This window comes from Leptinotarsa decemlineata, unplaced genomic scaffold (genome assembly GCF_025532065.1).
Source record: "Leptinotarsa decemlineata unplaced genomic scaffold, Ldec_3_MD MMD2_tig00001719_RagTag_RagTag, whole genome shotgun sequence".
Classification (NCBI taxonomy): Eukaryota; Metazoa; Arthropoda; class Insecta; order Coleoptera; family Chrysomelidae; genus Leptinotarsa; species Leptinotarsa decemlineata.
Window position 1 is genome coordinate 6,198,000 of NW_027412569.1, and position 27,680 is coordinate 6,225,679.

At 36.7% G+C, this 27,680-nt stretch overlaps 2 protein-coding genes and 1 long non-coding RNA gene across 5 annotated transcripts in view; 2 read left to right on the forward strand and 1 right to left on the reverse strand.

Annotated features, from left to right (window-relative positions):
- LOC111518013 (integrin alpha-PS4) overlaps nucleotides 1–27,680 on the forward strand; it is a 99,612-nt gene that overhangs the window by 63,909 nt on the left and 8,023 nt on the right. For 2 of the 3 annotated variants that reach the window (XM_074176377.1, XM_023174326.2), the window contains exons 2-16: nucleotides 605–708; nucleotides 3,571–3,647; nucleotides 6,914–7,049; nucleotides 9,853–9,932; nucleotides 10,020–10,068; nucleotides 12,196–12,285; nucleotides 14,900–14,982; nucleotides 15,871–16,053; nucleotides 18,290–18,392; nucleotides 22,106–22,300; nucleotides 22,489–22,790; nucleotides 23,192–23,358; nucleotides 24,650–24,845; nucleotides 25,489–25,643; nucleotides 25,748–25,919. In XM_074176377.1, the coding sequence (XP_074032478.1) occupies nucleotides 605–708; nucleotides 3,571–3,647; nucleotides 6,914–7,049; nucleotides 9,853–9,932; nucleotides 10,020–10,068; nucleotides 12,196–12,285; nucleotides 14,900–14,982; nucleotides 15,871–16,053; nucleotides 18,290–18,392; nucleotides 22,106–22,300; nucleotides 22,489–22,790; nucleotides 23,192–23,358; nucleotides 24,650–24,845; nucleotides 25,489–25,643; nucleotides 25,748–25,919 (2,092 nt within the window). Of the gene's footprint in view, nucleotides 1–568; nucleotides 709–3,570; nucleotides 3,648–6,913; nucleotides 7,050–9,852; nucleotides 9,933–10,019; nucleotides 10,069–12,195; nucleotides 12,286–14,899; nucleotides 14,983–15,870; nucleotides 16,054–18,289; nucleotides 18,393–22,105; nucleotides 22,301–22,488; nucleotides 22,791–23,191; nucleotides 23,359–24,649; nucleotides 24,846–25,488; nucleotides 25,644–25,747; nucleotides 25,920–27,680 lie in introns of all 3 variants that reach the window. The other variant, XM_023174325.2, reaches the window with a different exon arrangement.
- LOC141482704 (uncharacterized) lies at nucleotides 17,886–27,430 on the reverse strand. The gene is made up of 2 exons (XR_012465673.1): nucleotides 27,128–27,430; nucleotides 17,886–18,424 (listed from the first exon to the last, which is right to left on the reverse strand). It is a non-coding gene; the product is annotated as an uncharacterized lncRNA (long non-coding RNA).
- On the forward strand, nucleotides 18,405–20,552 carry LOC141482702 (uncharacterized). The gene is made up of 2 exons (XM_074176389.1): nucleotides 18,405–19,578; nucleotides 20,250–20,552. Exons 1-2 carry the CDS (start codon nucleotides 19,383–19,385, stop codon nucleotides 20,372–20,374), a joined length of 321 nt encoding a protein of 106 aa, XP_074032490.1. The 5' UTR covers nucleotides 18,405–19,382; the 3' UTR covers nucleotides 20,375–20,552.

Consider the following 27,680-nt stretch of genomic DNA (forward strand, 5'->3'; position numbering starts at 1 on the left):
CTGATTTTTAGGCTCCCTCTCCGGAATCGGAAAATATCCATGGTCATTTTTCTAAACAATATACGGCTGATTGATCCCAAAGTTTAGATAAAATAAATATAGTTCAAAAAGACTGAAAAACACACTTTTATAGCATACGAAACTGAAAAATGAAAAATAAATATAGTTTAAAAAACTAAAAAACACGCTTTAAAAAAACATCGAACTAAAAAGTTAAAAATATTTTTTTAAATAAGCTCAGAACAATAACGAACCAAAAATTCTAGTATTATCAAAATAATACACTTTTTACTTCGATGTTATTTAAAAAAGGGTGTTTTTTAGTTTTTCAAACTCTATTCATTTCAATTTTGTCTATGATTATGAATGTAGTGTGCGTTTGACTAGAGTATGTCTGATAGGTATGAATGAAAATGGAAAACAATTTCATTGTGGTGTTTAATGCTGATCGTATTGAGAGAATATTGAGAATGGGAGTTCAATAGTTACTTAACAAGGAACCAAATAATAGACCACTTGTGCAAAATTTGTATGGTTACAGAAAAACATTTTTTCCCGTTTTTTCCAGAAGGGTGGATGATGGATGGCATTTTTTAAATTTCAGAGTTATAGTTGGGGCTCCAAAAAATGACAAAAGAAGTGGAGGTGCCGTATATGCATGCGATGCAATGAACAGCGAGGGTTGCCATAAATATAATATAACCACAAGTAAGTTATGCCAATACTATTGATGTTTCTGTTACAGATACTATTTCAGGAAAATTCGCAAACGAAAAAAATGTCTTTCTCGTAGACAGATTTCCACTTCGGATCACCTCGATTTCTCTTTGACAGTTATGATAGTAATTGTTTCATATTCTTAAGTTGGTTTAGGACAATTGAACTATTTTTGTGAACTAACTGAACGGCTTCGAAGTATATGTGGAACAGAGCATCTAGAGGAAGACGTGGAACGTTTTCAAGTGTCCTTGGGATTGAATGGATATCCGAGATTAACAAGGTCATGGAACTGAGGAGTTGAGGAATTCCAAGGTTCAAAACAGGGATGAGGCTCAGATGGTTGCACGTGCGTATCTACCATGTATCCCCAGGGTCCCAGACAGAATTGGAAAACTCCTGGGAACTCACCAAAAGATACAGTAAAGTCTCAGGTCGGCAAAAGACGAGAGAGACCCAGTATCTTATTGCCCCCGACCAGGGATACCATAAGCGACTGGTACGGAAGGCGATAGAGATCCACAGAAAAAAAAAGCTGTGAATCTCAATCGAATATGGAATCCCATTCTAAAAAGTTCAAGAATGGCAAACAGCATGACGACAGGTAGAAAAGGTTCGACGAATATTATTGCCAGTGTACCTAATCCAGGTACAGGTATTAGCACACCAAGCGGCCAAGAAAGCGGCTGGACTAAGAATTTCAGGACCCAGTGGCACCTACGTCCTGATGACTTCGAAACTTGCGGAACTAGCCAAATGTCACACCTATGCTCAATCCCTAAAGAGATGGGATGAAATCAAAGGATGCAATCTTGCCAGGATCACCCTGAGCGACCGTGGGAAGCTGGCGCCGAAAAAATATCTGTCGATGACAAGGAAAATCTATGCTTAAGAGTTGGATTTCTGACTGGCCACTGTTGACTAAGGAAACTCCTGCACAATATGAGCCTAGAAGACACACCTCTATGCAGGATGTGTGAACAGGATGATGAAACTCTCGAGTATGTCCTATGAGAGTTATCGTCAATAAGAGAGTGTGTGTTCGGCGAGTCTTGGCCTACACCTGTCGATATAAAGAAAATGTCTTCCAGAGACCTGTCCACATTCCTGGAAAGGATAGGTTGTACAATGACTTGTATGGTTGATAGGTTGTACAATGACAACTCCTTGGGAGGATGTACAATGGATCACATGTGGCCTTAGTGCTGTAGGCCTACACTCACCCTCCATACTCTACAGATACAGATTAGCACTACCTGAGTCAACATACATACGCCTTATGCAGCAGTAATATCCAGAAGCTAGCTACTGACACCAGCGAAACTTCAGGAGAAATTTCCAAAAATTGACGGCCTTCATACCCGGGAAATGGTGACACTGATAACCTTGGCCGCGAAAGCCTCAACCATTTTGCCAGCACTACAACACTTTCCTGACAAGACTATTTGGTGTTTTCAGGAAAAAATTGTATAAACTACTATTTATATATGAAGATACGAATATAGTGTAGCTGAGATGGGAAATAGCGCTGAGTTGAATTGGAGTAGCACATGTCAGCATTTTGAGCTTAGTCGCTAGAACCTCAAGACCATCTTCTGGAATATACTTCATGGCAGCTATAACGGCATACTGAAGACATTGTAGTTCATTGATCGATATTGAAGTTATTGAACATTCAAGGTGCAAGATTATCATCACCAAGTGTTAGATTCGACCATGGAAGCTTTTTTTCCTCTGGTTTATGTGAATCATATTTCGAGAGTAACGTTTGCTGAACTGCCCAGGAGGAATTGTTCCTTCATCTGATGTACAGACACTAATTCTGCTGCTCTGGAACTTATTGCAAGGCAGATTTATCGAAGTCGGACTTGGATCTGATGTAGAAACCCCAACACCCATCGAATGAATACAGCACAGCAAGATGTGAACACATCATTATGACAGGCCTTCATGAATCTCCATGTCTTCTACATCATCACATTCAACTTGAGGAAGGAAAAGGTATATACTGTGATAAACTGAGGATTTCGATGTTGTCATGTTGTCATTATCTTGCTCCCATGTAGCCACAGAAGTGAAGGTTTCTCTGTGGCCTCAATTAGGGTATTCTTTTTAATGGATTCCTACTATGTGACAGAGTTCTGATCACCTCGCTCATAATAGAAGAGTTCTATTGTTCCTATGATCACAGGAGTGTAAACTTTCATGACCGGATTCATCGATATCAAAGCTATTTTCCTGGTTACTTGGCCGTGATCCGCAGGTTTTCAGTAAGGAGTTTTATCCACAACTGCAGTAGCTATTTTCGAATACGATATTCAACTTCAGTCCAACTTCCCCAAAATACATTGGCGGTTTATAATAGGAAAACTCAAACTGAAAATGTTGTCCTCACAGTTCGTACTACATAGTTCGATGTTCAGTTTCATTATTCAGGTGGAGAGCGTAGCTTCGGTCCTATTGGTTGCATTCTAGTATAGGTAGCAATGCCTAATGTTGATTTCCTCTTCTTTTGGGTTAAAATTGTCTCTATGTGTATTCTTTGATGTTAATTGACTTTCTTCATGGTAGTGGTTTGCCTGTCGCAGTAGATGAAACTCCGAGCGTAAAAACCTGCAACCTTCGGTCAACAGATTTGGAAAATAGCTTACAAAATTTTGCTGAAGTTACCAAATTGGAGTGACGCTTTTGCAAGCAGTCCGCATTGCGGGCAGCCTGAATATACCATCCACTTATTTCGGCAAAAAAATTTAGTCAAACCATCAACGTTTTTGAATTATTTCAGTTCTTCTTGAATAATTTGTTCAAAATGCATACCTAAATCATAAAATAAATATGTAACTATTTTTACAGGTAATTGGGGAACAAAAAATGGAAACTTCTTGGGAGCGGCTCTTGATGGTGATGAAACCAAAGGACAGTCGTTCATTGTGAGTATTATCTGCATTGAATTGTTTTGAATCAAATATTTTATTACCGGAAATGAAAGTTGTGAACTAATCGAATGCTTCTAAACCCGTTTCACAAAGCACAGATGATCAGGGCTGGCGACCGTTCAAAAATAAGCGGCGTCGGTCCATCCCGTGGATGATGCTGATCATCGGTTGAAGTCGTAGTCACTGATTGAACGGATATTCAGACTTGAGGCTTATAATCAGTTACGTTTCTGAAGCAAGTGTTGACTTTGAATACGTTTTTCGGTGTTCTTTTTGTTCTTTGAGAGAATATTCAGTAACGGGAAGTTGTTCAATTTTTTTGGTCACCGAGTATATGACCCGGATTTTCGAATCCATTTATTTATAAACATTCTGAAAGATTGAGTTTCAAACCTTTATCTTCTTAATGTAACATGTCATAAAGTTGTGATTGGACTCATGTCATGCTGCTGAAAGATGGTTTGCAAATGTAGAATTGATCTTTTCATTCAAAAAATACTTTTATCTTTTTTAATTCTCTGGAAAACAGTTCTCCCCGTTTGGCCAATATGAAGTTTTGCGCAAGAGCCACAAGTCAGCTGATCTACTCCTGATCTATCCGACACTGAAGTTTTGTCTTTATTGTTTTTAATAAATTCACCTAAATTATTATTTGTTCTATAAGCCATGTCCTGATTTTTATGAAAAAAAACAGTGGTTTTATAGGTGGCTTCCCCAAGACTATTTTTTGCGTTCATTGTTGTTTGGTTATATTTTGTTTTTTCGCGGAATTGTTGACCACCGTGTAATTGAGTATTCGAATATCCAACAATCACGAAAAAACGAAACAATAATAGAAAAATTCATTCGTTACATGACATAAACTTTGTTGATATTTCTCGAAGTCAGAAATGAACTCAGCTTGTGCAGTTCACGTTTTTTTAAGAACAAAACACAAGCACTATAAGAAAATCCTTAATCCTTTCGCCTGTGCGAAAGTAGTCATTCATATTGGATTTTAACAGCTGGAGATCAAATTCATTTGAAGAAACGTTCCAGAAAGTTTATTCCACATAAACGCGGTTCTCTAAATGAAACAGTTCTTGAACAGCGAAGTTCGAGGTGTACTGAGTTGAATCTCAAAACGATGAGCAGCCACAGTCCATCGCGTATTTTTTATATGTACCGCTCTTGGTGGAATCAAGTGTGTCACTTGAGCACTTTCCGTGAAAGTATCTATAGAAGAGAAAAAAATATCCTACCTTCCTTAGATGTTCCAGACTGTTGAGATTGCAAGTGATGTTCGCGTCAATCAGACGGATGACTCTTTTCTGGATGGAATCCAGCAGCTTCAGGGTATACTTAGGGGTGGATCTCCGTACATGAGAACAATACTCCAAAACAGGTGTGATCTGAGCTTCATAAAGCATCAAAAGTTGTAGGGGTGTGTACATTTTTCTGGTTCGAAACAGTGTTCTAAATTTTTGAGAAGCGGCTTCCTCAATTACAGCGACATGATTGTGCCAAGACATATTGGTGTTCGCTTTAACACCCAACAAATTTATCGAAGCAGAAGGTGGAATTGTCTGATCTGACAATAAAATATCTGGCTTGGAGACATTTTTAAAGAGAACCGATGCCTGGGTTTTTGTGGCATCCAGATCCTCATTTAGATATGCAACCTCCTGCTGCCGGTGAAGATGTGTATCCACCGCAGATGGAATGACGAAACAACTGTGCTCCCGTCAACAAAGAAATATATTGGATTATTGGTTTTTTCCAATGAGTCGTTGATGTACAATAGATAGGGTTGGAGACAATATAGATCCCTGGGAAACACCAGCGTTGATAGTATTCGAGAGATATCCATCGACGACCACTTGCAGGGAATGTTCTTTCAGGAAGCAACAAAGTTTGACCAGGAAACCCTCATGCCACACACGGACAAAGGCCTAAAAATATTCCCAGGATTCTCGATTGCGTTATTCCAAATATAGTGACATACGATAGAAAGTTGCCTGTTGATCTTTGTTTCCGAAAGCCATATTCATGATCGCTCAAGATGTTGAAGCCTTCCAAATATTTGGGAATATGGTGGTTTACGGGTTTCTCCATTATTTTTTATATCACTGTTAGCAAAACGACTGGTCTGTAGTTATTTAGAAGATTTTTCTTGCCCTTTTTGGGAATAGGCTGAAGGCGAACAATTTTCCAACACGAAGAAAAAACCCCTTTCTTGCAAGACAGGTTGAAAAGTCTGCAATACACTGGTGCGAGTGCATTTGCTCACTTTTCAAGTACGATGAGGGGCACTCCACCAGGCCCAGACGCTTTGTTGATGTTGAGCTGTTTCAAAATTCGTCTGGCTAGACGTTATCGAAAAGTAAGTCCGGCCGTACACGGACCACATATTTGCAGTTGAGGCAACCACAACATTGTGGCCACGTTGACTGCACTTCGCGGTTGACCCAACCACATTTTTGTGGTCGACTTGTGGTCATATAAAGCGCACTTGCAGTTAAAGCAACTGACATCTATATTTTGTGGTGTCAGAGTTTAGTGCCAGTTTCAATATGGATTTCGAAGTAGAAGCACTACTACTTCTTATTTTGAGGAGAAGTAGAAGACATATGAAGTTACGATCGCTTTGGGTACATCCAATTCTGGTTGTGCGACAACAGGAAGGAAATTTTTATATTTCAATTGAAGGTGGTTGACAATGTTTCGTGGTGCATTTCATCAGTTCGGACTCACATTGTCTAATATGATATAAATTGATTTGAAATCCCTGACAGAATCTGTGAAGGAATTAAAAAGATTAGGTTGAAAAACAATTTCAGTAAGCAAAAAAGTGAAATTACAATGAAATAGCATACAAGCGGCAACCGGTAAACTCCGCGAAAAAGACGAAAAAAAAAATTTTATCACTTCAGAATGTTCATTATTTCTTTTGATGAATTTATTAGAATTTGAAATCAAAAATTGAATGCTGTGAGACCAATATGAAAAAAAGTACACGAGGCGGTGTACGCGGTTGGGTACGATTGCAAGTTTGTGCATCGTCCGTGTACGTGTAGTACAGTGTATCTCTTATGGACGGCTTGAGTTCACGGGAACGCGACTGCAATTGTGTGGTCGATACGACCGCAAAATGTGGCTCGTGTACGGGCGCTCTAATTTCCGGAATTGTTGACACTACTGTGGAAATAGTGGGTGGCGCCTCTCCCAGAAAATCGACTGTGGATTATGTACACATTACAATTTTTGTTTATCTTCTACAGGTCTGCGCCCCAAGGAAAATGACGGCTCATGGTATTCCAAAACGTAATTATTACTTGAAAGGATTTTGTGCCTATCAAAGGAACTCAAGTAAACTCACCGATATTGTATATAATTTGCAACCCCTGAAAACGAGAGGTAAATCATGAAATAATAGTAAAACAATATTTTCAAAAACAAGCCTTCACTTGAACGTTCTAACTAATGTACAAATGTAAAAATGAATGATAAATAACAACTCACTAAATATCATTATAATATATTAGATATAATTCTGTATTGTACTAGTATTGAATTTATACTAGCTGGGCTGGAAAGTCTCGAACCTTACACATAGATGGCGCTTATCTTCAACGATTTTTCAGTTAGTAGGTACTAACCTTCAGAAAAAAGCACGATATTCTACCCATAAGATTGTGATTTATTGTCATAAGAGTGACACCACAATTTCGTGTTGTGATTTCACACTGCTTCTTGATGGGAAAAAAGTACCGTTCAAGTAAAGCAATGGCTTGAAAAGTGTTATAAGGACTCCGCTTCATCAGAAACAACAATTACAGGTTGATTTGCTGACATCAAACGTGGTCTGAGATACCGATGATGCAGAATGCAGTGGACGTCCAAATAATAATAATAATAAATGTTTTTATTGCTACACAAACAGCAGTTACAGAGAACAAAGTTATTTAATAATGAGTAGCAAATGGCATTGTTCGCTCTCCTACCTTATGAGAACGCAACCAAATGAGGCAGTATCACCAGAAAACATAAAAAAAATACAAAATAAAAATCACAGAATCATCTAAAAGTGAAATTGAGTGGGTTAGTTGACATTGTAAAGATATCAAACGTGTTGGGTTTATATTGCATGAGCATTTGACTATGAGAAAGCTCTGTTCATTTGGGTGCCGCGCGAGCTCACTGTTGACCGAAAACAAGAACGTCTTGTTGATTCTGAGCGGTGTTTGGCCATGTTTAAACATAAAAAACCGAAATGTTTGCATCAATATGTGACAATGGATGATATATGGATCCATTACTTCACTTCGGAATCAAAACGATCGTCATCTGAGTGGAGAGTGACTGGTGAACCTCGTCCGAAGCGCTAGAAAGCATAATAATAGGCTGGAAAGATTATGGCCTCGTTGATTTGGGATGTGCGTGGCGTAATATTCTCTACTATCTTAAGAAGGGAAATACCATCAACAGTGAATATTATATAACGTTATTAGAGCGTTTGAAGGCCGAAATTGCGAAGAAACCACCGCATATGGCAGAGAAAAAATTTGTTTCAACAAGACAACGCACCGACAACGCCAACGGCATGAACTGAACTTCGAATTGCTCCCACATCCACAGTATTCGCCAGATTTGGCTCCCAGCGACTACTGGCTCTTCGCAGCCCTCAAAAAAATGCTCATCGGTAAAAACTTTCGCTCGAATGAAGAGATTATTGCTGAAACTTAAGCTTATTTTGTGGCAAAATATAAATCGTTCTACCAAACTGGTATTGAAGCCTAAGATGAAAAACAGAGGTTGAATCATTTGATGCAACCAACTGATCTTCAGCCATTCCCGTTTCAGTAAATGTTCACATTTATTTATTGTATCATTATGGGAATAAAGACCTATTATTATTTTTCTTTCACCGTAGTGTGCGCTGGTCAGGCCCTATCCCCCGAAGCCCCGATACATTCGGGAGAGCGCGCCAGCATAATCAACCAATGACCACTCCCCACACCGCGGGGTAAGTGATCATTGGGTCCGAGAATCATGTGCCCTGAGCAAACGCAGTGAGCCAAGAATGACAGCCTTCTGCATCTGTGCGGCTAAGATTTCTGCCTTAGTGCGGCAAGCCGGTATGATTTTGAGATTCGAGAGTAGAGAAGACATCATTCCACCAAGGACTCCAATAATCAGAACGACCATCTTGACAGAGTAATCTGGATAGAGTCTGCGGAGTTCGAAGAGAAAATCTCGATATTTTATCCGTTTTTCCTCCTCTTTTCTGACGATATTCGTCTCGCCAGGAGCTGAAAACTCCACGACAAATATCGTTTTGGTCTGGTGTTCGAGAAGGACTACATCAGGCTTATTAGCTTGTATGAGCCTGAGGGTGGGGAACGAATAGTTCCAGACCTATTATTATTATTATTATTATTATTATTATTAAATGTTAGAGTTTGTTGGAATGATTGTGTGGCTCTTGATGGGAATAACGTTGATGAATAAGATCAATTTTAAACGAGAAAAAACGCGTTTTTTTTCTTAGGCCCGGGACTTTCCAGCCCATGAGATAATTTTGCTATGAGCTTAGCGAAATTGACCATTTTGAATTTGCGACAAGTCGATTAAAATAAGCAATGCGGATTGTGAAGAGTAATTTCAAATTGTTTTATAGAGATTGACGCATCTTCGGACTAATTTTTTTTCTGATTCAGTGCTAGAGTTCCTTCAGTTTACCAGCAGCCCCCTACGACTAATAACGATGAGATTTGGGCTGCTGAACTAGAAACCTTTGTTGAAAGTACACAGTGCTATGACCAGAAGGTCCAATAAGTCCATTAGTCCATTATTTATTGTACCTTCTGATCATAACACCGTTTTAACAAAGGTTTCTGATTCAACATTCCAAATCTCATCTTCATTAGTCATAGGGGGTTGCTGGGGGAATTGGAGGACCTGTAGCATTAAATAATTTTGTTGGCAAGTCTGAGTTTAGTCTCCAACCATAATAACATTAACTTTCAATTTAATTAGGTCACAGTTACGCTATACTCATTTTTTAAAACTAGTACGGACCTATATCTAATACCTTGAAAATTCTGAAACCAAATCTGAACGGGCTCGATTAATTTTACTGCCCACTTTTGGTAACAAAAAGCAAAATTAATAATTCACCTTTGTTATTGTTTTTTGACGTAAATATGGTATTTTACAGGTAATGTAATTGAAGCCAATGGTACAGTTTATTATAACAATGCATTTGGTCAAGCAGGACTGGACGTTCACTATGTTCAAGTGAGTATAACAGTTTTCTCCAAAAAATCAACGTAATTCATATATTTCATTTCAGTGTCTTGGTTTCAATATGAATTTTCATTTCAGGAATTGGGGAGAGCATTTCTCGGTGCACCAGGCATAAAAAATTGGAATGGTAAGATTCATCAGAAAAGAGTTCTACGGCACCCGTGAAAATTTCCTTATTAAAATTTTTCTGAAGAGCTGCAAATCTTCTAAATAAAAATGACAAAAATCTGGCCTTCTTCTGCTTCTTCTATCAATACTGGAATCCATACAGAGAAAGTGATATAGCAATTTCAAAATTATGCCTCACTTGATTGTGTGGATCTCAACATTTTGTACACCACTGGATTGGAAGGAAATGCTGCATTAAATACGCTCTATGATCACCAGATAAGTCGCATCTTGAGTTTTTCCAGTGGAAATACCTATAATGTGAAATTGTTGATGAGTGCCGTAGAATTACTTCGAAAATACTATGAAATATGCGATCTCAACGCCATAGACACAGCTTCAATAACTATCATGAATAACAATGTATATGATCTACACATCGTTATAAAGGGGTCATTATTAAATTGAATGCTTCTTGATATGGAGATAGAGAAGTAGAAAGACAATAAACTGTTTGCCGCTCTCTTTCGAAAAATAGCCCCCTTTCAATTGGAGTTCAATTGAGAGCATGCTATTTTTCAGTAACAAACAATTAATAATTATAATCTGTGAATATGTTTCAAAATACTGGTAATAGTACTTGTATTTCAATACAATTAATTGTCATCTATTTGTTCGGTTTTTTCGAATCACCATGGACGGTTATAGCCATCAACAACACCTGCAATTGAAAAAATTATTTCATCAAAATGAATGTTCTGTTCGGGCAACGTACCGCGCGCTTCCCCCATTTTACGGTTGCCATAATAGTCCTACCGAAAGGACATTTCGCAATGTGGTGAATAAATTTCAGTCCACTGGTTCAGTTAACGACCTACCAATATCCGTACGTCGACGAAACGTAAGATCTGATTCACTAAAATCTGTTCAAAATCTGTTTTTCCGTTAATCAGCTGTCGCCCCCATACGAACGACAACTCCCATTAGTTGAGAAACTTGTGCGAGCTAAAGACTAACGAGGTCTTATCTTGTAACGTGTGATTCCTAACACGTTACCCTTCTTATGTTGTCCCCAAGATACAACAACAAATAATACAAATATAACAAAATTGAAATGACATCCTCTCTTTCTCTCTAAACCAACATAGGGGTTAGCAAAAATCCAAATTGATTCACGATACTATGGATTCTGATCTCCTCTCTGGTACGGTCTCCGTGTGAAATACTGATCCTTTCTAAGTGTCACCATATAAAACAGAACATTTTACTCACTGACCGCGATTTACCGTAATTCCACAATAATCAATTTACTCTGAGAACGCTAGACTAAATACTACCGATGATCAGATCGATCAGATCTCGACGACTCCCTTATGCCAATTAACTTCTTGGTTCAATCCGCGGAACTGTCTCGTTCGCAACTCCCGATCGCAACTCCCGATCGCAACTCTCGATTGTCACCCTCGATCGCCACACTCGATCACCACTCTGGAGCGCCACAAAAATCCTTAATTAGTATTTCAAAGTCTACGGAACTGTCTCTAACACTCATACCGTGAACTGTGCCCTGATTGATCTGATCTGTTCAATATTCCCGAATTTTTTCAGGACTCTTCCTCCTCAAGACCTATATCTTCTTTTCATCAAAGTCATTGGTCAGTTTTTATTTCAAATAAATTTGCAGGCCCGCCTATATCTACATATACGGTCAGACAAAATCTCTTAGCTTGCATTTTCGCGTTCTCAGTATTATGACTCATCAACACGATACGTTCATTTAGTCTATCCCGAACATTACATATATTTCATGATGCCGCCAAATTTCAACAGTCATTAATTAAATTCAACGCTTAATCTGTTGGAAAAGTATCGATTTCGTAAAACCGGATGACGATCTCGATCTGTGTGAATGAAATAATATTTTACGTTACTATCGCAATGGCAGTTATTACATATTCCACACACAATGCCATCAATATGTCTTTCAAACGAAAAACAAATTTCGATGATATCTCACACACACTTTGTTTCATTCAAATTTAAAGATTGGAAGTACTCAATGGAAGACCCTATGTTATTTAATCAAGAAGTCTTCACGAGAATAGAATATAAAATTCAGAGAAGATGAATGTAATGTTATTTTCAGGTGCTTTAGTTTCGCAATCGTTATCAAAACCTGAAGATTCTACAATAATTCCACAAAATTCAGACATCTACGACAGAATGGACTTATTAGGTGAGTAAGATAATACCATTTGTAGTAACTAATTAATCAATGGCGAATCCAATAGGTTGAAAGGGCGAGTTCCTATCCTCAAAGTTCAAACTAACCTTGGTTAGTTTCTCGGTTAGCATATTGGAACGGTAAATTACGCTTTACAGAAACTGAAGCAACTCAGCCGGATTGTCCAGGCAACGAAGAAAAAATCATTTGAAAAAATTGTGTACATACCAAAATCGATACAGATAATGAGAGAGGTGGCCTGATAAATATACTGAGAGTATTGGAACTTCGCGAAAGAAAAGTAGCTAAATGTCCCAATTGTGGATTTTTTCACAAATAACTCGAAAATCCTAGCACTTAGCAAACAAATGTTGTAAAACTATATCAATATCAATACAGTTTTTCACAAAAACTTTTTCAAATTCTTCCGCAAATAGATATGGAGGATGAAAACTCCACATCACCACTGCAGCACCACATCAGGAGGTGCAGTGGCAAAATATCGTTTTGAAAATGTGGTCTGGTATCACAGGTTCCTCTTCAACTGTTGTTGTTTATTTCAAATTTGTGATAGACAAAACTGAGTAGGAAGTGGAAACTCAAATATGGATGGTAAGTTATGGAATCGCTCCACAAAAGCGCTGTTTATACTATGTTTCCTTCGTGAGGACATTTCTCAAGGATAACTGAATCAAAATTTTGAATTCGTGATCCAAGCGAGTATCACTGAAGAGACCCATATCAGATCGAAACAACGCCGTTTGGTATTAGATCCCAAATGTGCCCTTTTGGGCTCAAGTTTCATTAAGTTGAGGAAAAGTTCGAATCGGATTGGCTGTTGTTCTTTTGGTAAAGAAGTGATCGAATGGCCCACATTTTCAAATATCAACGACGAACAAGGTCGCGAAGCTGAGGGTTTTGCAGTAATCAGCGAACTAACTCAGATTATAAATGAGCCAACCAGGATTCCTGACCATAATGGAGAATATGCTAGTCTTTTGGATCTATACCTAACAACTAATTCAGAAATTCACACAGTCACCGTAAGATCCATTGGGATCTTCTGACCACAAACTCATCTCAGTGTTGAGTGAATTATCTATAAATATTGGGGAACAATCTAGGCCGCACAATCTAAGCCCTGATCAGATGTTTGTTTCAGCTCTAGAGTTCCATCCGCTTGTGCTTCTGAAGTCATGGAAGTTATTCTCCATTTATTCTCATCCATGGATTCATATATTGCTTTTTCAATGAAACGACCTCCTAACGGCAAACCTTGGTTCAACAAAAATTGCGAGCAAGCTCTTCTCTCCAAAATCCCAGTTCCGAAAACCAAACTAGGTTTGTTGATGCTCGCAACAGCTGCAGGATAAATGCAAGCAAATTACTTCACAATCAGAGAATCAGGGATGAACTGTTTGACAATCCCAACGGGTCTCGATCCTAGAACTTTACAAGATCCACAATTCCAGCTGAATAATTTGCGTTACTCTCCACAGTCGATTTTCTGGAAAAGGTACCACCTTTATTTCCAAACTGGGATCCACAATGTTGAAAATTACTTTTCGACAGCGTCTAGTCAGGCGAATTTTGAAACCTCTCAATATCAACAAGGCCCTGATGAAATGCCCGTCATCGTACCTAAAAAGTGCACAAAAGAACTCGCACCAGTATTATTCAGACTTTTCAACTTGTCTTACAAGAAAGAGTTTTTTCCTTATTGTTCTGCCGATTTCCAATATGGGCAAGAAACGTCTTTCAAATAACTAATGACCAGTAGCTTTGCTATCAATGATATCAAAAATCATGGAGAAAGTCGTAAGCCACCATATTCTCGAACATTTGGAAGGCTTCAACATCTTGAGCAATCATCAATATGGCAATATGGTCAGCAGGAGATTGCATATCTTAATGAGGATCTAGAAGTGATTTCTATTGGGCTTAAAAGTAACCAGGTTCAAGTCAATGCCACAAAAACCCAGGCATCGGTTTCCTCCAAGAAGATAAAAATGTTTCCGAACCGGATAAGTTTGTTGGGAGGTTGAAATGGACATCTATATGTTTTGGTATAATCTTGTCGTTGGAATCGAGAAGGCTGCTCCTCAAAAGCTTAGAACACTGTTCCGAAGCAGAAAACTGTACACACCTAAGCAACTTTTGATGCTTTATAAAGCTCAGATCAGACCTTTTTTGGAGTATTGTTCTCATGTATGGAGCTCTGCCCCCAAACACACCTTGTTTGGGGCGCGAACATCAAGTGCAACCTTGATAGCCTGGAACATCGGTTGGAGATTTGTCTCTCTTCTATAGATACTTTCACGAGAAGTATTCAAGTGACTTGGCACGTTCGACTCCACCAAGAACGGTTTGTATCAGAAATACGCGACGGACGGTGGCTGCTCTTCGTTTTGAGGTTCAACTCAGTACACCTCGAACTCCACTGTTTGATAATATATATTTCGCACAGGCACTGCTCTGAGAGCACCTTGGGGTGCTTGAGGTGCTGTAGTGCTTGTATTTTGCATTGAACAAATTCATTGAAAAGTACTTGCCTCTAATATATTCTGAAAATACTACTTTTTATTGTACAGTGAACGTAATCTTATTTGATATTTGACAATTTCAGGATATTCAGTGGCTAGTATGAGAGTGGGGAAGGAAATTTATAGCATAGGGGGTGCTCCGCGAGCCAATCATTTGTTAGGTATGGTAAGTGATCTCAGTAGATATATTGCTTTTGACAGAAACTATTATATATCAATATTCAACAATTAGCACTGGAGAATATAGAAAACATTATGTCGCACTAACATTCAAAAATGAAATTCACAAACTAACTTAGTTTTCTGAACATCACAACAAGATTCTTGAGGCGCGTATGCATTTGTAACATTTCACATCCAACGTATGCAATGTTATTTCGTGTCTTGTTCGTTTTGAATGATTATGCAGAACTCAAAATACTGAAGCGAACGAACCATATGTTACGGGACATTTGCTTACATTCCGGTCCATTTGTTTACGTTACGGTCCATTTGTTTACGTCACAGGTCATCTGTTTACGTTACTGGCCATATTTTTACGTTACGGACTATTTACTTACGTTACGGGCCGTTGGTTACATCACCAGTCATCTTCTTTTATTTTCAATAGCCACTTTACTTTGATCCTTCAAAGTATCTGTTTGTTACTATACACACTTATCCCTTCATGAAATTGTAGAGCATTCATTCGCTTTACTATAAATGCCAATATAAGAAAGGTCGATAAGTGGTACTTTTCTGACAGTAATTTTTCAGTAATTTTTCCATAATTGTGTATAATTCTATATTCTATATATATTTTTCTAACTGGAAATTATTCAATATATCCCTACATATAGGTTTATGGCGAAAAGGAATTTTGGAATTTGTTTCATAGTCCCTAATTATAGGCATTTATTGTTTTTTAGGACAATAAACCGAATTGAATTGAAAAAGAAATCAGAGAGTCTCTTCAAAAGAAGTACTACAAACTCTATTTGGAGTAAAGCTCCCAAATCTACCATTAATATACATGTGTATACATACATCATAAAAATTATTGATTTTTTTTCAGGTTGGTATATATAAAAATTATAAAGAGTTCAAAACATTCTATGGAGATGAAGTGGGTTCTTATTTTGGATCATCTGTATTGAGTCAGGATGTGAACAATGATGGGGAAGAAGATTTATTCATAGGAGCCCCCATGGGCAAGGGATCAACTTTCGAGGAGGGTTATGTTTACGTGTTTGAAAATGTATGTATGCTCATGCTTCAGATTGCAAAATGTCCTGAAATTCAATATCTCCAGCATCTGTAACTGTACATCTGTAACTATTTCATAGCTCTTCAACAGTGACGTTCATTCAACTGGCTTCTCCACTGACCTGAATAACTGAGTCGGTTGGAGAGTGAAATTTTGTGAAAATGTATTTATTTCAACTTTCAATGTCGTTACATGACAAAATCGCAAAAGATTTTTTATAGTGGTGTGTATATAGTGAGCACCCATGATAGTAACTTTATACATCACAGCATGCGTCAAATCCGGTAGTTCTGAATTTTGCAGACTAGTTTCTGATGTTGGTCTAATGAATAATCCAAATTTGTGATCTCGAGCGCCGGACGCAACTTTGTCAATAATCGAAAACACCGCGAAAAAATCGGGGTTTTTCAAATTTTGGCGATTAAAAATTAAAAAACTTGATTGGTAAGTTTTCAAAGTAGGCAAAATTTGCTACAATATGATACTATAACGGTCTCTGTAGGCCCAATAGTCTGCGAGATTGAGCCTTTCAATGTTTATCATTTTTTTCGGACTTCGCGATTTTTAGCAAGTCTGTCTTTCTGACTGAATAAATTTGACCCTGATTATACCATTGAAGCTTTTTATGATGGGATGTTAAAAAATGAGAAGTGTGAACGATGATGTTTGAGGGTGGAGAATAAACCAGGAAAACATTGAAATAAACAACTTAAGAAGGAGAGAAATGTAGAAGAATTGATAAATTCTTATTTATGTAATGGAAAGCATGTTTTGAAAATAAAAGTTTTGAAATTAAACACTTCCATCTTTGATTTTCTCTATTATTAATTAATCTACGAAAAATGAAGTAAAAAAGATAAGTACAACAAAAGTTAATAAGGTTATTTGTAGGAAATTGAGTAATATTAAAAATAAATTAAATTGAATAATAAATTACATCAGTAATAAATCAATAGAGTGAATCAATTGAGTAACAAATCAAACAATTAAATTAATTCAGCCCTCTTGGAAGGTTCCGGTTGAGGTTTTGAGAGCGATGTTTTAGTCGGAGCATTTTTGCGATTACCGTGAAGACAACTTCCTCAACTTCTGAGAGATGTTGTTCGTATGGGGGCGACAGCTGATTAACGGAAAAACAGATTTTTAACAGATTTTTTTTAAACATAAACGTTGAGGCAGGCGAAGAATATTTTCTACGAATGTTAGACCTCATTGCACCTAACCCTGTGATTCTGATGGAAAAAGAACTATTGTTTATAGTATTGTCCATGGTTTGTTCAAATAGAATTCGTTTCACGAAATATGAAGTCGAAGAGATGGCACAGAAACAAAATATCATTATTCTGCATTGGTTCCCTAGTCATTGTGAACTCAATCCCATGGATCTCGGTTGGGCTCAAGTGAAGTATTCCGTTGCAAGAAAAAACACCACATTCGAAATCAAAGGTCTTGCTGGTTTACCAAACGAACTTGCCTAGTATTGAAATGAAATTGACTGCCAGGGAGCTTGAATAATCAATATCTTAGGTTATCTATTCGATCAGTTTCTTTTCTGTAGGTCTCAAACTCACATTCATGAAAATCAAAGTAAGAACCTGACAAAATCTAAGCTGCAGACTATAACTCGGATCTACTTTGTTCAGGTACAAGCCTCTTTTCTAGCTTGTTTTTCATTTGGGTTCTGCTGTCAGTCTCTTCCTGTGTCAGTATTTGTTACACTTCTCTTCTGCATGAAACAAAGGCAACCAGTCTAATTTAGTCTATTTTTTAAAGATGTTCGAGGCAGGACATTTATTCCACCAGTTATTTCATCTTGAAGTCCCTTTCTCTCTAAAATTCCATAATAAAACCCATGAAAAAATACACATATTTGACATTTGGTTATGCCTTAATCAATTAATTGATATGAGACAAATAGTCACAATATGATACCATCTTGAAAGCCATTTTGCCTGTCTCACTTCTGGATAAGAGTTTGCTGTGGCAAATTGCTTTTTTCCATTCTAAGGGTTCAATATAAAGTCTCACTCAATTTTTACACATTTTGCTTATTGCATTATAAAGAGAGGTTTTATCGAAAATTTGTATCAGTTTATTTTGTGCGGAACTAGATTCTCAACACCTTTCTTGAGCAAGTAACAAAATTCTACAATTTTATTGGGAAAAAATAATAATTCATGATTATTTCAACTATTATATATGATAACTTTTTTTGGTTCTTCCTCAGGCTGGAAGAAACACTGCAAAGCTTGTTGGATCGAAAAAGACTGGTGCGAGATTTGGAACCGCTGTTGCTGCTCTGGGAGATATAGATCTTGATTCTTTCAATGGTGAGGAAGACATTCCATCCATCTATCTATAACTGTTTGCAATATTATTTTCAACAAGCTTTTATTTAATTTGCATTATTTGTGGGTATGTAGTTCTCACTATCTCTCAATTCAATATAACGGACAGCCCAAGTGTTTTTCAAGCAACCCTACTGAAAAAAACGAATATCGGGAATTTCCGGTTAAATTAATTCCTGTTGTTTGAACGCAACTATTGCTACCATAACAGAAAAAAAAATGTTCTGATAACAATCTGTACTTGCAACAAGCCGATTCCGGTTAAGGTGATTTGAGTCTTATGAACAGGAAAAACGGTAAGTATAGCAGTAATAAGGTACTTTTAATCAATCAGGAATATTTCCTGTGTATTTAGAATAATATTTTGCTATGTTTACAAGCCACGACTGTAAAACATACGTAGGTCAGAACCATACGTGCAACCGAAATAAAACACAGTGAATGTTACAGGAATATCTAGTGAAATATAATATTTTTGTGAATATAACCCAACACAATTTGTACGACTAACAGTATGGACACATTGAATTCAACAGGAATGTTTGGTTTCCTTAAATAAATTTAGATTATTCTACCGGAATAAATCTTGTTCAACTAACAGTATTTTAATACATTGATGGATGTAGCCGTTACTACGTGGTAGGAGATCATGATGAAAAAAGAAATGAAAATTTCTATGTTTTTTACCACTTTTATTTGTAACTAACGTTACTGCAGTTTCGTCCTATATGGACATTTTCAAACTTAAACAATAAACATTTAATATTATATTCCTGTTATCTCTACGATCCACGCCACTGTTCTAACAGCTCAGAACGTCGATTAACAGAATTCCCGTGAATCCCACAATTCAATCCGGTACTCTGGGGCAGTACGCGCCGACGCGGAAACCGTCATTCGTGTTGGTTATTAGATATGCATACGTGACGAGTGGAAAGTGGAGAGATTGTGAAACTCATTAGAAAAATAATTATGTTAAGAGCTGCAAATTCTGTATATGTATACTATTTGGTTCCTAGTGTATTAGACTTGGATCAAATCCAAGATGGGGGAGAGACAATTTATACAGTAATTGGTGAATCGACTGATTCGATGGAAGTAGAAGCCAGCGCCGATGATGTCGCCGGCTACCTAAGAGGTTTGGCCAATTACATCGAAACATTCAGAAGTAAGTAAATTTTATTATTACACATTTTTTGACTATGAAGTGTCTGTCTCTAAAACAATGTTCATTGAAGTAATCGTCAAGCAATGAATAAACATTAAGTGTTGCCAACTGTACAAGCGAAAAATAATATAAACGTAGCAAAATTTGATACCTATTTTATAACAGAAACGGTAATAGTTTCAAATATTTATTTTCTGAAAAATTATTGAAAGGACATTATATACTATTTGACTATTTTGATTAGCGTAAATTATTCATGTAAACGTTTCTATCGTAAATGTGTATATTAACTCAACTGGTTTAACTATATTATCAAAATTATTGATTATAAAAATAGATATAAATAAATAAGGATCTAACACATGCCAGTGCATTAGATCTTTTCCTTAAAATGCTTTTGAATTTGTTTTCAAAGCTTTAATAGTATATTGTACATATAACTATAGTGCGGGTTTTGCCGTGGGGTTTTGCTGTGGTCCGGCAAAACCCAGAAATCAACCAAAACATTGACGACAGCTGTGAAAGCCTATATTCCTATATTTTGAAAAAGGTTCCAGGTTTTATTGTTGAAACACTCACTTAATGGAATATATCCATAGTATTCTTTATACATAGGTCGAGATTCAAAGATACCTGGTAATTATTTGTAAATATAATTGTCTTCCTTTTAGTTGCTGCTGACTTTAATGTTATATACCCAGACCATTCCGAGGCACTAACTAGGACATTTCCCCTGACGAAGGAAAGGTTGTTAAGTACCATCAAGACTCGCATAGACTCATTCTCAGTGCCCTAAATGAAAACCAATTTGAATGAGCTGCTGAAGCTTGCAGAAGATATTTTTTGTTTGTTATGAGAATTATTGTCTTCTTATCATGTTTATAACTTCACATTGTTCACATTATATCGAAGTGAAATAACTATTCATTATGAAAAAAAACATTGTTTTTTCAATAAACAAATCTAGACTTGAACATTCTGAATTTCATATTTTTTATACCCGACCTATAATAAAAGTGCATTCTCTGTTTAATGGGTATTGTACATAGTCTGTTTTTATACACCAGACGGCACCCCTAGAGGTAACGAGTAACTGAAACTAATTTTAGTCTTTCAAAGAACAGCGAACCATATAAACCTGTGAAGTACCTATTTTTCACAGCCGTATGAAGTTCGCGTTATTCAAAGGGTAAATTTTATTAGTGGTTGACTTCCCCTAGAACAAAATAAGAGCATTTGTAGACAGTAATTTCGGAATGAAATTTGCTAATATGTGTCCGGAATCAGGGAAAATTTTTCTTTATATTCATTATGGAGTCTCTTAATACTGATATTCAACGAATGTTTTTTGATTCGTTGGAATAATGTTGAGATACTGTATAATAAATATATGTAAAATTCTCCCAAATTCAAGAAACATATTCGCGAAGTCTCTTTGGGCAGAAGACAGAATGTGTTACAAAAAAATAACAAAATAGCACTTGAATACTAACAGAAAGTACCCTAAATTACAACAATGCTCCACGGTAGAACTAACTGGAAACTTCTAGTGAAATTCCATGGAAAAAAATGTCAACTACAGATGGAAATTACTGTCAAAAATACGCAGGTAATTAAATAGAAAATACAAGAATTTTCAGTTAAATACTAGGTAACTACAGGAAATTCCTGTAAAAGCTCGGGTTATAAGCTTCTAATACAACTAACTAGTACTGTAATGTATAAAGGAAAGTTCTTCAATTCAACGGAAAATTCCTGTTGAATCGACACTACAGTTCCGGTATAAGTAAAGTAATTCCTGTTTTAGTTAAGGGTAAACTACTGGAAATTCTTGTAAAAACTGAGGTTCGAAGCGTCGAATACAACTGTCTAGTTTGTTTATTAAACAGAAAATTCCTATTAAATCAAAATTACAGCTCCAGTAAAAGTAAGGCAGTTCATTAAAATGACTGGAAAATTCCGATTAAGTCAGTGTAACGATTCTGTAAATAGTAAAGCATATTCCGGTTTTCGTTACATTATTATTTTCCTGTTAAAATAACAAACTGCAGTTCGGTTGCAGTTACTGGTTTAAAACTTGTTTTTTCTAAAGGAATTAAAAGACCGGAATTGTCACGTACAATTAACAAATATTCCTGCTGTCGCTTATATAGGGGGAATTTCCTGTAGAATTCGCTGAATTCCTGTTGTATATCCTGATATATTTTTTTGAGTGATGATTTGGATAATCGAAGAAACGGTTTGCTGAAAAAAACAAAGTAACGAGATCACCCTCTGAATCTAATAAAGCGAATCACCTAAGATAACAAAACCCTGTGAGTTGTCATAGTATTAGTCAGGAGAACTTAGTTGTAACGGAAACAATTTGAAAAGTGGTTGATTCTTCACGGAGTCATTGGAAAAATTGAGAAGTGAAGTGAACTGGACTTTAATCAACAACAATATCAACTTCAAACATATTTTTTTACATTCTTATTCTGTTTTTGATTAAACGTAGATCAAGATGCTTGATTTCATGTTGTTCCAGATATTGCTGTTTCTGCTCCCTTCGAAGATGACGGAACAGGCGCAGTGTATATTTACATGGGAAGTCGGTTAGGCATTATTACTTCTTTTGCCCAAAGATTGACACCAGAACAATTCAATGGTAATTCGGTGAATGTAAAAGGCTTCGGCGTAGGATTGTCTAAAGGAAACGACATCGATGGAAGTGGACACAACGGTATGTTATCAATCAAGTGAGGTAATTCTGATATTTTACGAATGACAAGTTGAATTTATCGTTCAATAATAATTTTGGAAGTGGAAAAAATGTAATTAAAGCGGATTCTGAGGGTGATCATATGATCCAGCGAAAAAATAGTCTCAAGTACGTTATTATCAAAAAGCTAACAGATTTACTCATTGCAGATCTAGCGATCGGAGCCTTCAAAACTGGAAATGTCTTCATCTTGAGGACCAAGAGTGTGGTCGACTATAAAATGTCTCTTCATTCGAACGTAACGACTCTGAAGATCAATGATGCCAACAATATGAAAGTTAAATATTGTGTATATTACAGTCAAAGGAGCAAAGTGAAGGACTTGAAAACGATCGATTTCAATTTGACGATTGCTTTGGATTACAGAGTGAAAGGACAGAGAATTCATGTGAGAACGATTGAAGCATCTTTAGAGAAACTATCTTGTGGAACAATAGATATACTGACCGAGGTAAGATCATGCATCCCAAGGTAGTCTTCTGATCGTGCTTGACAAACTAATTCATCAGAAAATCGATCAGATTCCATTATAGTTACTATTAGTATGGGTGATGTTTGACGTTGTAAGCTGAACATCAGACGCTGAGCACTAAAACAAATCAACAACCCATAGAATTGAACACAGATAATCAATGTGGATAAAACCACAGGGTTTCAAACTATTTGTCAGACTATGTCAAGTTGATAAAATCAGTCAACTCACGGTCAATCAATTGTCATTCAACAATTTTTTCTCGTACACCATTTTTATATCAGAATCAAATCGGAAAAAAATGATTCATTTGCTCTTCTGTATTAAAAGCTATTCCATATATTACAAGGTTCTCCAAAATAACATTAGGACTGTTTCAGCCTTCTCCAGCATTAACTCCGTTTACTATATCGATGATTCCGCAACTATCTGACAGTGTTTTTGGAGTTGGAGAAAATAAAATAGAGAAATCGATAGTATTTTCTCATGGTTGTGGAGACGATCAAATTTGTCAAACGAGGATATCTCTTGATTTGACACCGGACAAGTGAGTTATAATCGTGTTTCACTTTTTATTATCTCTCAGACACTATCGTCTTTTCACAAGTAGGTAGGGACAGATTGAGTGGGTCTACTCAATTCTCCACTGAAAACCGCGAGGTTCACGTCTATTCTAACTGTTCCATCATCTTCCAAACAAAGGCGGCACGCAGTCTTCTGTTACAGTCCATATGATGACGACAGTGACCTGTACGTAAGCTTGTTTGACACCTCATTCTCCTCTGCTGCTAATTTGGCCAGGACTCCAAACCAGAGGCAATCTGTTGAGGTCTTTTTATTGAAGGTCATTTCCAGGTTACAAGCACTTTGTTTGGAGCTTCGCTCATAGTAATGCGAAATTCTGCCGGACTGAACATCATTTTCCTTGCTAATCGTGGAACATTATATGATCCATGAAGTAACCAAAAGATCCGGTGACATTGGAAATAGATATCAAATGAACGTTTTCAATTGTCCTACTTGTAACATCGCACTAAGAGCAAAAGCTTCCCAGATCTCAAACCTTGATCCTGTTCAACAAACTTGAGATGTGCAACAGGAAAATGATTTATTGCCTCCTCAAGAGAAAAATACCTTAAGAATCTGCCCTGTATCAAATTCTTGAGCAGTAGATGCAGAATCTACCTCATGGGAAGGAACAAACTTATGGGAGAAAATGCAAGACTGAATTGAATGTATCATCTGGAACAACTGCCTCACAGATGCCCTCATATGGTCATTAAGAAGGGAATCTTGCATCTCATATTGAGCAATGAATTGAAATCTCTTTAGTAACTCAGTATGGCTGTCATATATTATATTCCAGAAGAAGATCTACAGATTCAATTCCAGAGCTTCACATACTAGCAGTGGATTTCCTTCTATAGCTATATATTTGTGTGGCTATTTGTGAGAAGTAGGCTAACTGTCGATGGAAGTGACTGACTGACGCTAAATTCCTCACTGGATTGAGCAAAATTTATCATGGTCTGTCAACCTTAGAGTGGAATATTTTTCATAAGGAACTTTGGTCAACTCACAGATCACTGTAATCTGAATCGTCATATGCAGACTGTCGGAGGACAGTGCATGTCGTCTGTGTTTGGAAAATTATGAAAAAGTAGGGCACAAACTATGTGCCTACTCCGTCGCGGATCAAATCATATTTTTCGTTGAACACTTATCAACTGACCTGATGAAAAGCTGGATGTATTGCAGTGGAGCGTCGAGTAGTCTACTTTGGACCCACCTATCTTTCAGTCTACTTCTAAAGTCAAAAATATCTACATTCTTTTTAGATCAAGCATTGTGTTGGGTTTAGATAAGCAGGTACAGGTTTCTTTAACTGTGAAAAATAAAGGAGAACCCGGTTATCAATGTCAACTTCTTTTGCAAGTACCTGACGAAGTAGAATATCGTAGAGAAAAGGAATGCAATTCAGAAAATTCAACTTTAGCTTGTTCATTTAGTACCACTCTGATAAATGAAAAAAAAGTGAGTTTTTTCGAAGTAAATCTGATGTCTTTTATATTGATTGCTAGTCAAACTCTGGATGAAAATCTCGTAGACAGTAACAAATAGAAACTTTGCTGAGATGCGGTAAAATTGTATATTTCATTAATGTTGAATCGTATCAAAAATTTGGTTGTCACTCTCTTTGTCCTGTAGATATACGGGATTTTTGTCATTTATAGAGATATCGGAAATAATTTTAAACTTCGCAGACACATATAACGGGCTATCAGAATATTATCACAGAAAAATTTTTAACATTTCATTACAGTTAGTATGAAAGTAAAATCCATTTTCTATTGAATAAATATAGCATCAGGTCTTTGAACTTGGTATTCCTGACATTTATGGATTTTCACTACACGGAAATGAAAATAATTAATCATATAGATTCTTAAAAATGATAGATCTTTGAAAATATTTTCAAACCCAAAATTGGAATTTCAGATTTTCCTGTTCTTTCCAAATATTTTCGGAACCAAGAGTATATTTTCCAATTTGAAATAGAAATTCACGATTTAGGTGGATTTACGAAATCTTCATGTAGAGACTCAAACCTGAATAGCCCTGTATATTACACACTGAACATTTTTATGAAAAAAACTTCTGTTACAATTTTTTTTAGTTCCATTTAGTGTTTGATATCATTTCTGACCACCCTTCTGCAGAAAACATAATAATAGGTTTCGATGTGGAATGTACTGGGGAAAATCTTGAACCTAATAGTGCCAAAAATGCTACGATAGCTATTGTAGAAGAAAATTCTCCATACATTGAAGGGTGAGTGTATCCCAAAACTGTTATTCATACCTGTACTGTTGAACCATCTTCATTCAAAATGGAACTAGATTATAGTCCATATACAATCATTCCTAATATTTCAGAAAAACTGAAACACCAAATGTTTATTATGATGATGAAACAAACATCATCGAAACGTCGCACTCTTTTGTGGTTGGTAACTCAGGACCATCTCCTTTCAAAATGAAGGTTCACTTGTTGATGCCTATGGTTCAAATGGACGGTGTTGATATATTCGAAGTAGTTGAAACAAAAGTGAGTATTATCATAAGGTTGAGTAACATTTTCACATTTTTCAAGTAATTTTCAGTAATATATTCAAGCAATATTTTTTGTAGCCACCTTTTTCATCAATTCTAATGCTCAATACACTCTAGAAAGCAAATTGCAAACATGTATTTTTGACTCATTTGCTACCATGATCTCAGTGTAAATGGGTAATACCTGGTTACAAAAATAACATATATGTGCGGAATTACAAATATAAACCTACTGAACATCTGTGGTTTCTGAGATATTTTATGTGAACCATGAGCTTTCTGCAACCAGGAGGTGTCCAAAGGAGTTGTCCAATACTTCACTACATTCATATATCAACGATTTATTGGAAAAAACGAAGAATCCAATATATTGCTTTGCTAACGATATCACACTTGTCTCGTCATTTCAGCTGGATTCCAAGATATCGGATCTGGAAGTGATTTCGAATTGGGGTAAAATTAACCAAGTTTACTTCAATGCCACAAAAACCCAGGCAGCGGGTTTCTCCAAAAAGATAAATGGCTCCGAATCGGATATAATAATGCCACGACAGTCAATTCCGCTTTCTGCTTCGATAAATTTGTTGAGGTATGTCTTGGCATGTTGCTGGAATTGCAAAGGCTGCTTCTCAAAAGCTTGGAACAGTGTTCCGAACCAGAAAACTATACACTTCCCAGCAACTTTTGATGCTTTATAAAGCTCAGATCAGACCTTTTTGAAGTATTGTCCCCATCTATGAAGCTCTGTACCTAAACTTACCCCGAAGTTACTGGATCCCATCCAGAAAAGAGCAATCCGCCTGATTGGAAAAGCAACCTTGCAACCTGGATAGCCTGGTACATCGAAGGAAGGTTGAGGATTTGTCTCTCACGGGAAGTGTTCAAGTGACTTGGCACATTTGATTCCACCAAAAGCGGTACATATCAGAAATTCACGAAGGACTGTGGCTGCTCATCGTTTTGAGGTTCAACTCAGTACACCTCGAAATTCATTAAATAAGAACTCTTCATTTGGAAAACTGCGTTAATGTGGAATGAACTTCCTGATAACGTTTTTCCTAATGGATTTAATCTGTAGCCATTCACACCCAATGTGAATCGCTACTTTCGCACATGCACCGTTCTTAGAGCGCCTTGCGGATTTTTCTGTAGTGCCTGTATTTTGTTCTTGAAAAAACAGGATTGAAATCTTGTGTCACTTACCACTGGACTTTCGCATCGAATTTCCCTGTGCCTTCCGATGATGTTGAACGTAATTTGTAATTCTTTCTGATACACGTATGAGTAACTGACATGGGTACGTGACATTTTGGTTTCATCTGATCGACCATTTCCCCTAACGATTGTTCCAGATTTCGAGTTTTTTTGAAATTCTGGTTAGCCAGTCCTGCTTGGTCAATTCTGGAATGGTTCTTATTACTATCAGTAACAGAGGGTAGAAGGAACCTCGATAATTTAAAATTCAGTGTTCCTCTTCGTCAACAGATACACTAAGATTTTGAAATGGACTTGGTAACCATGGGTTTCACGATGAAACAATGGAAAGAGACTTATTCTGAAAGTCCAAATCAGTAGCCAGCAAGGTTAGCTGATCAAGTAAAATACGATTTCCAGCCTATCGCCACTTTTTATATTCACAAACTCCCAAATGAAAAATTGGTAACATTTATTGATTAATATTTTGAACTATTGTCAAAATTCCATACGTTAAAGTGTATTGAAAGTAGGAAAACAAATAATACAGTGAGATATAACA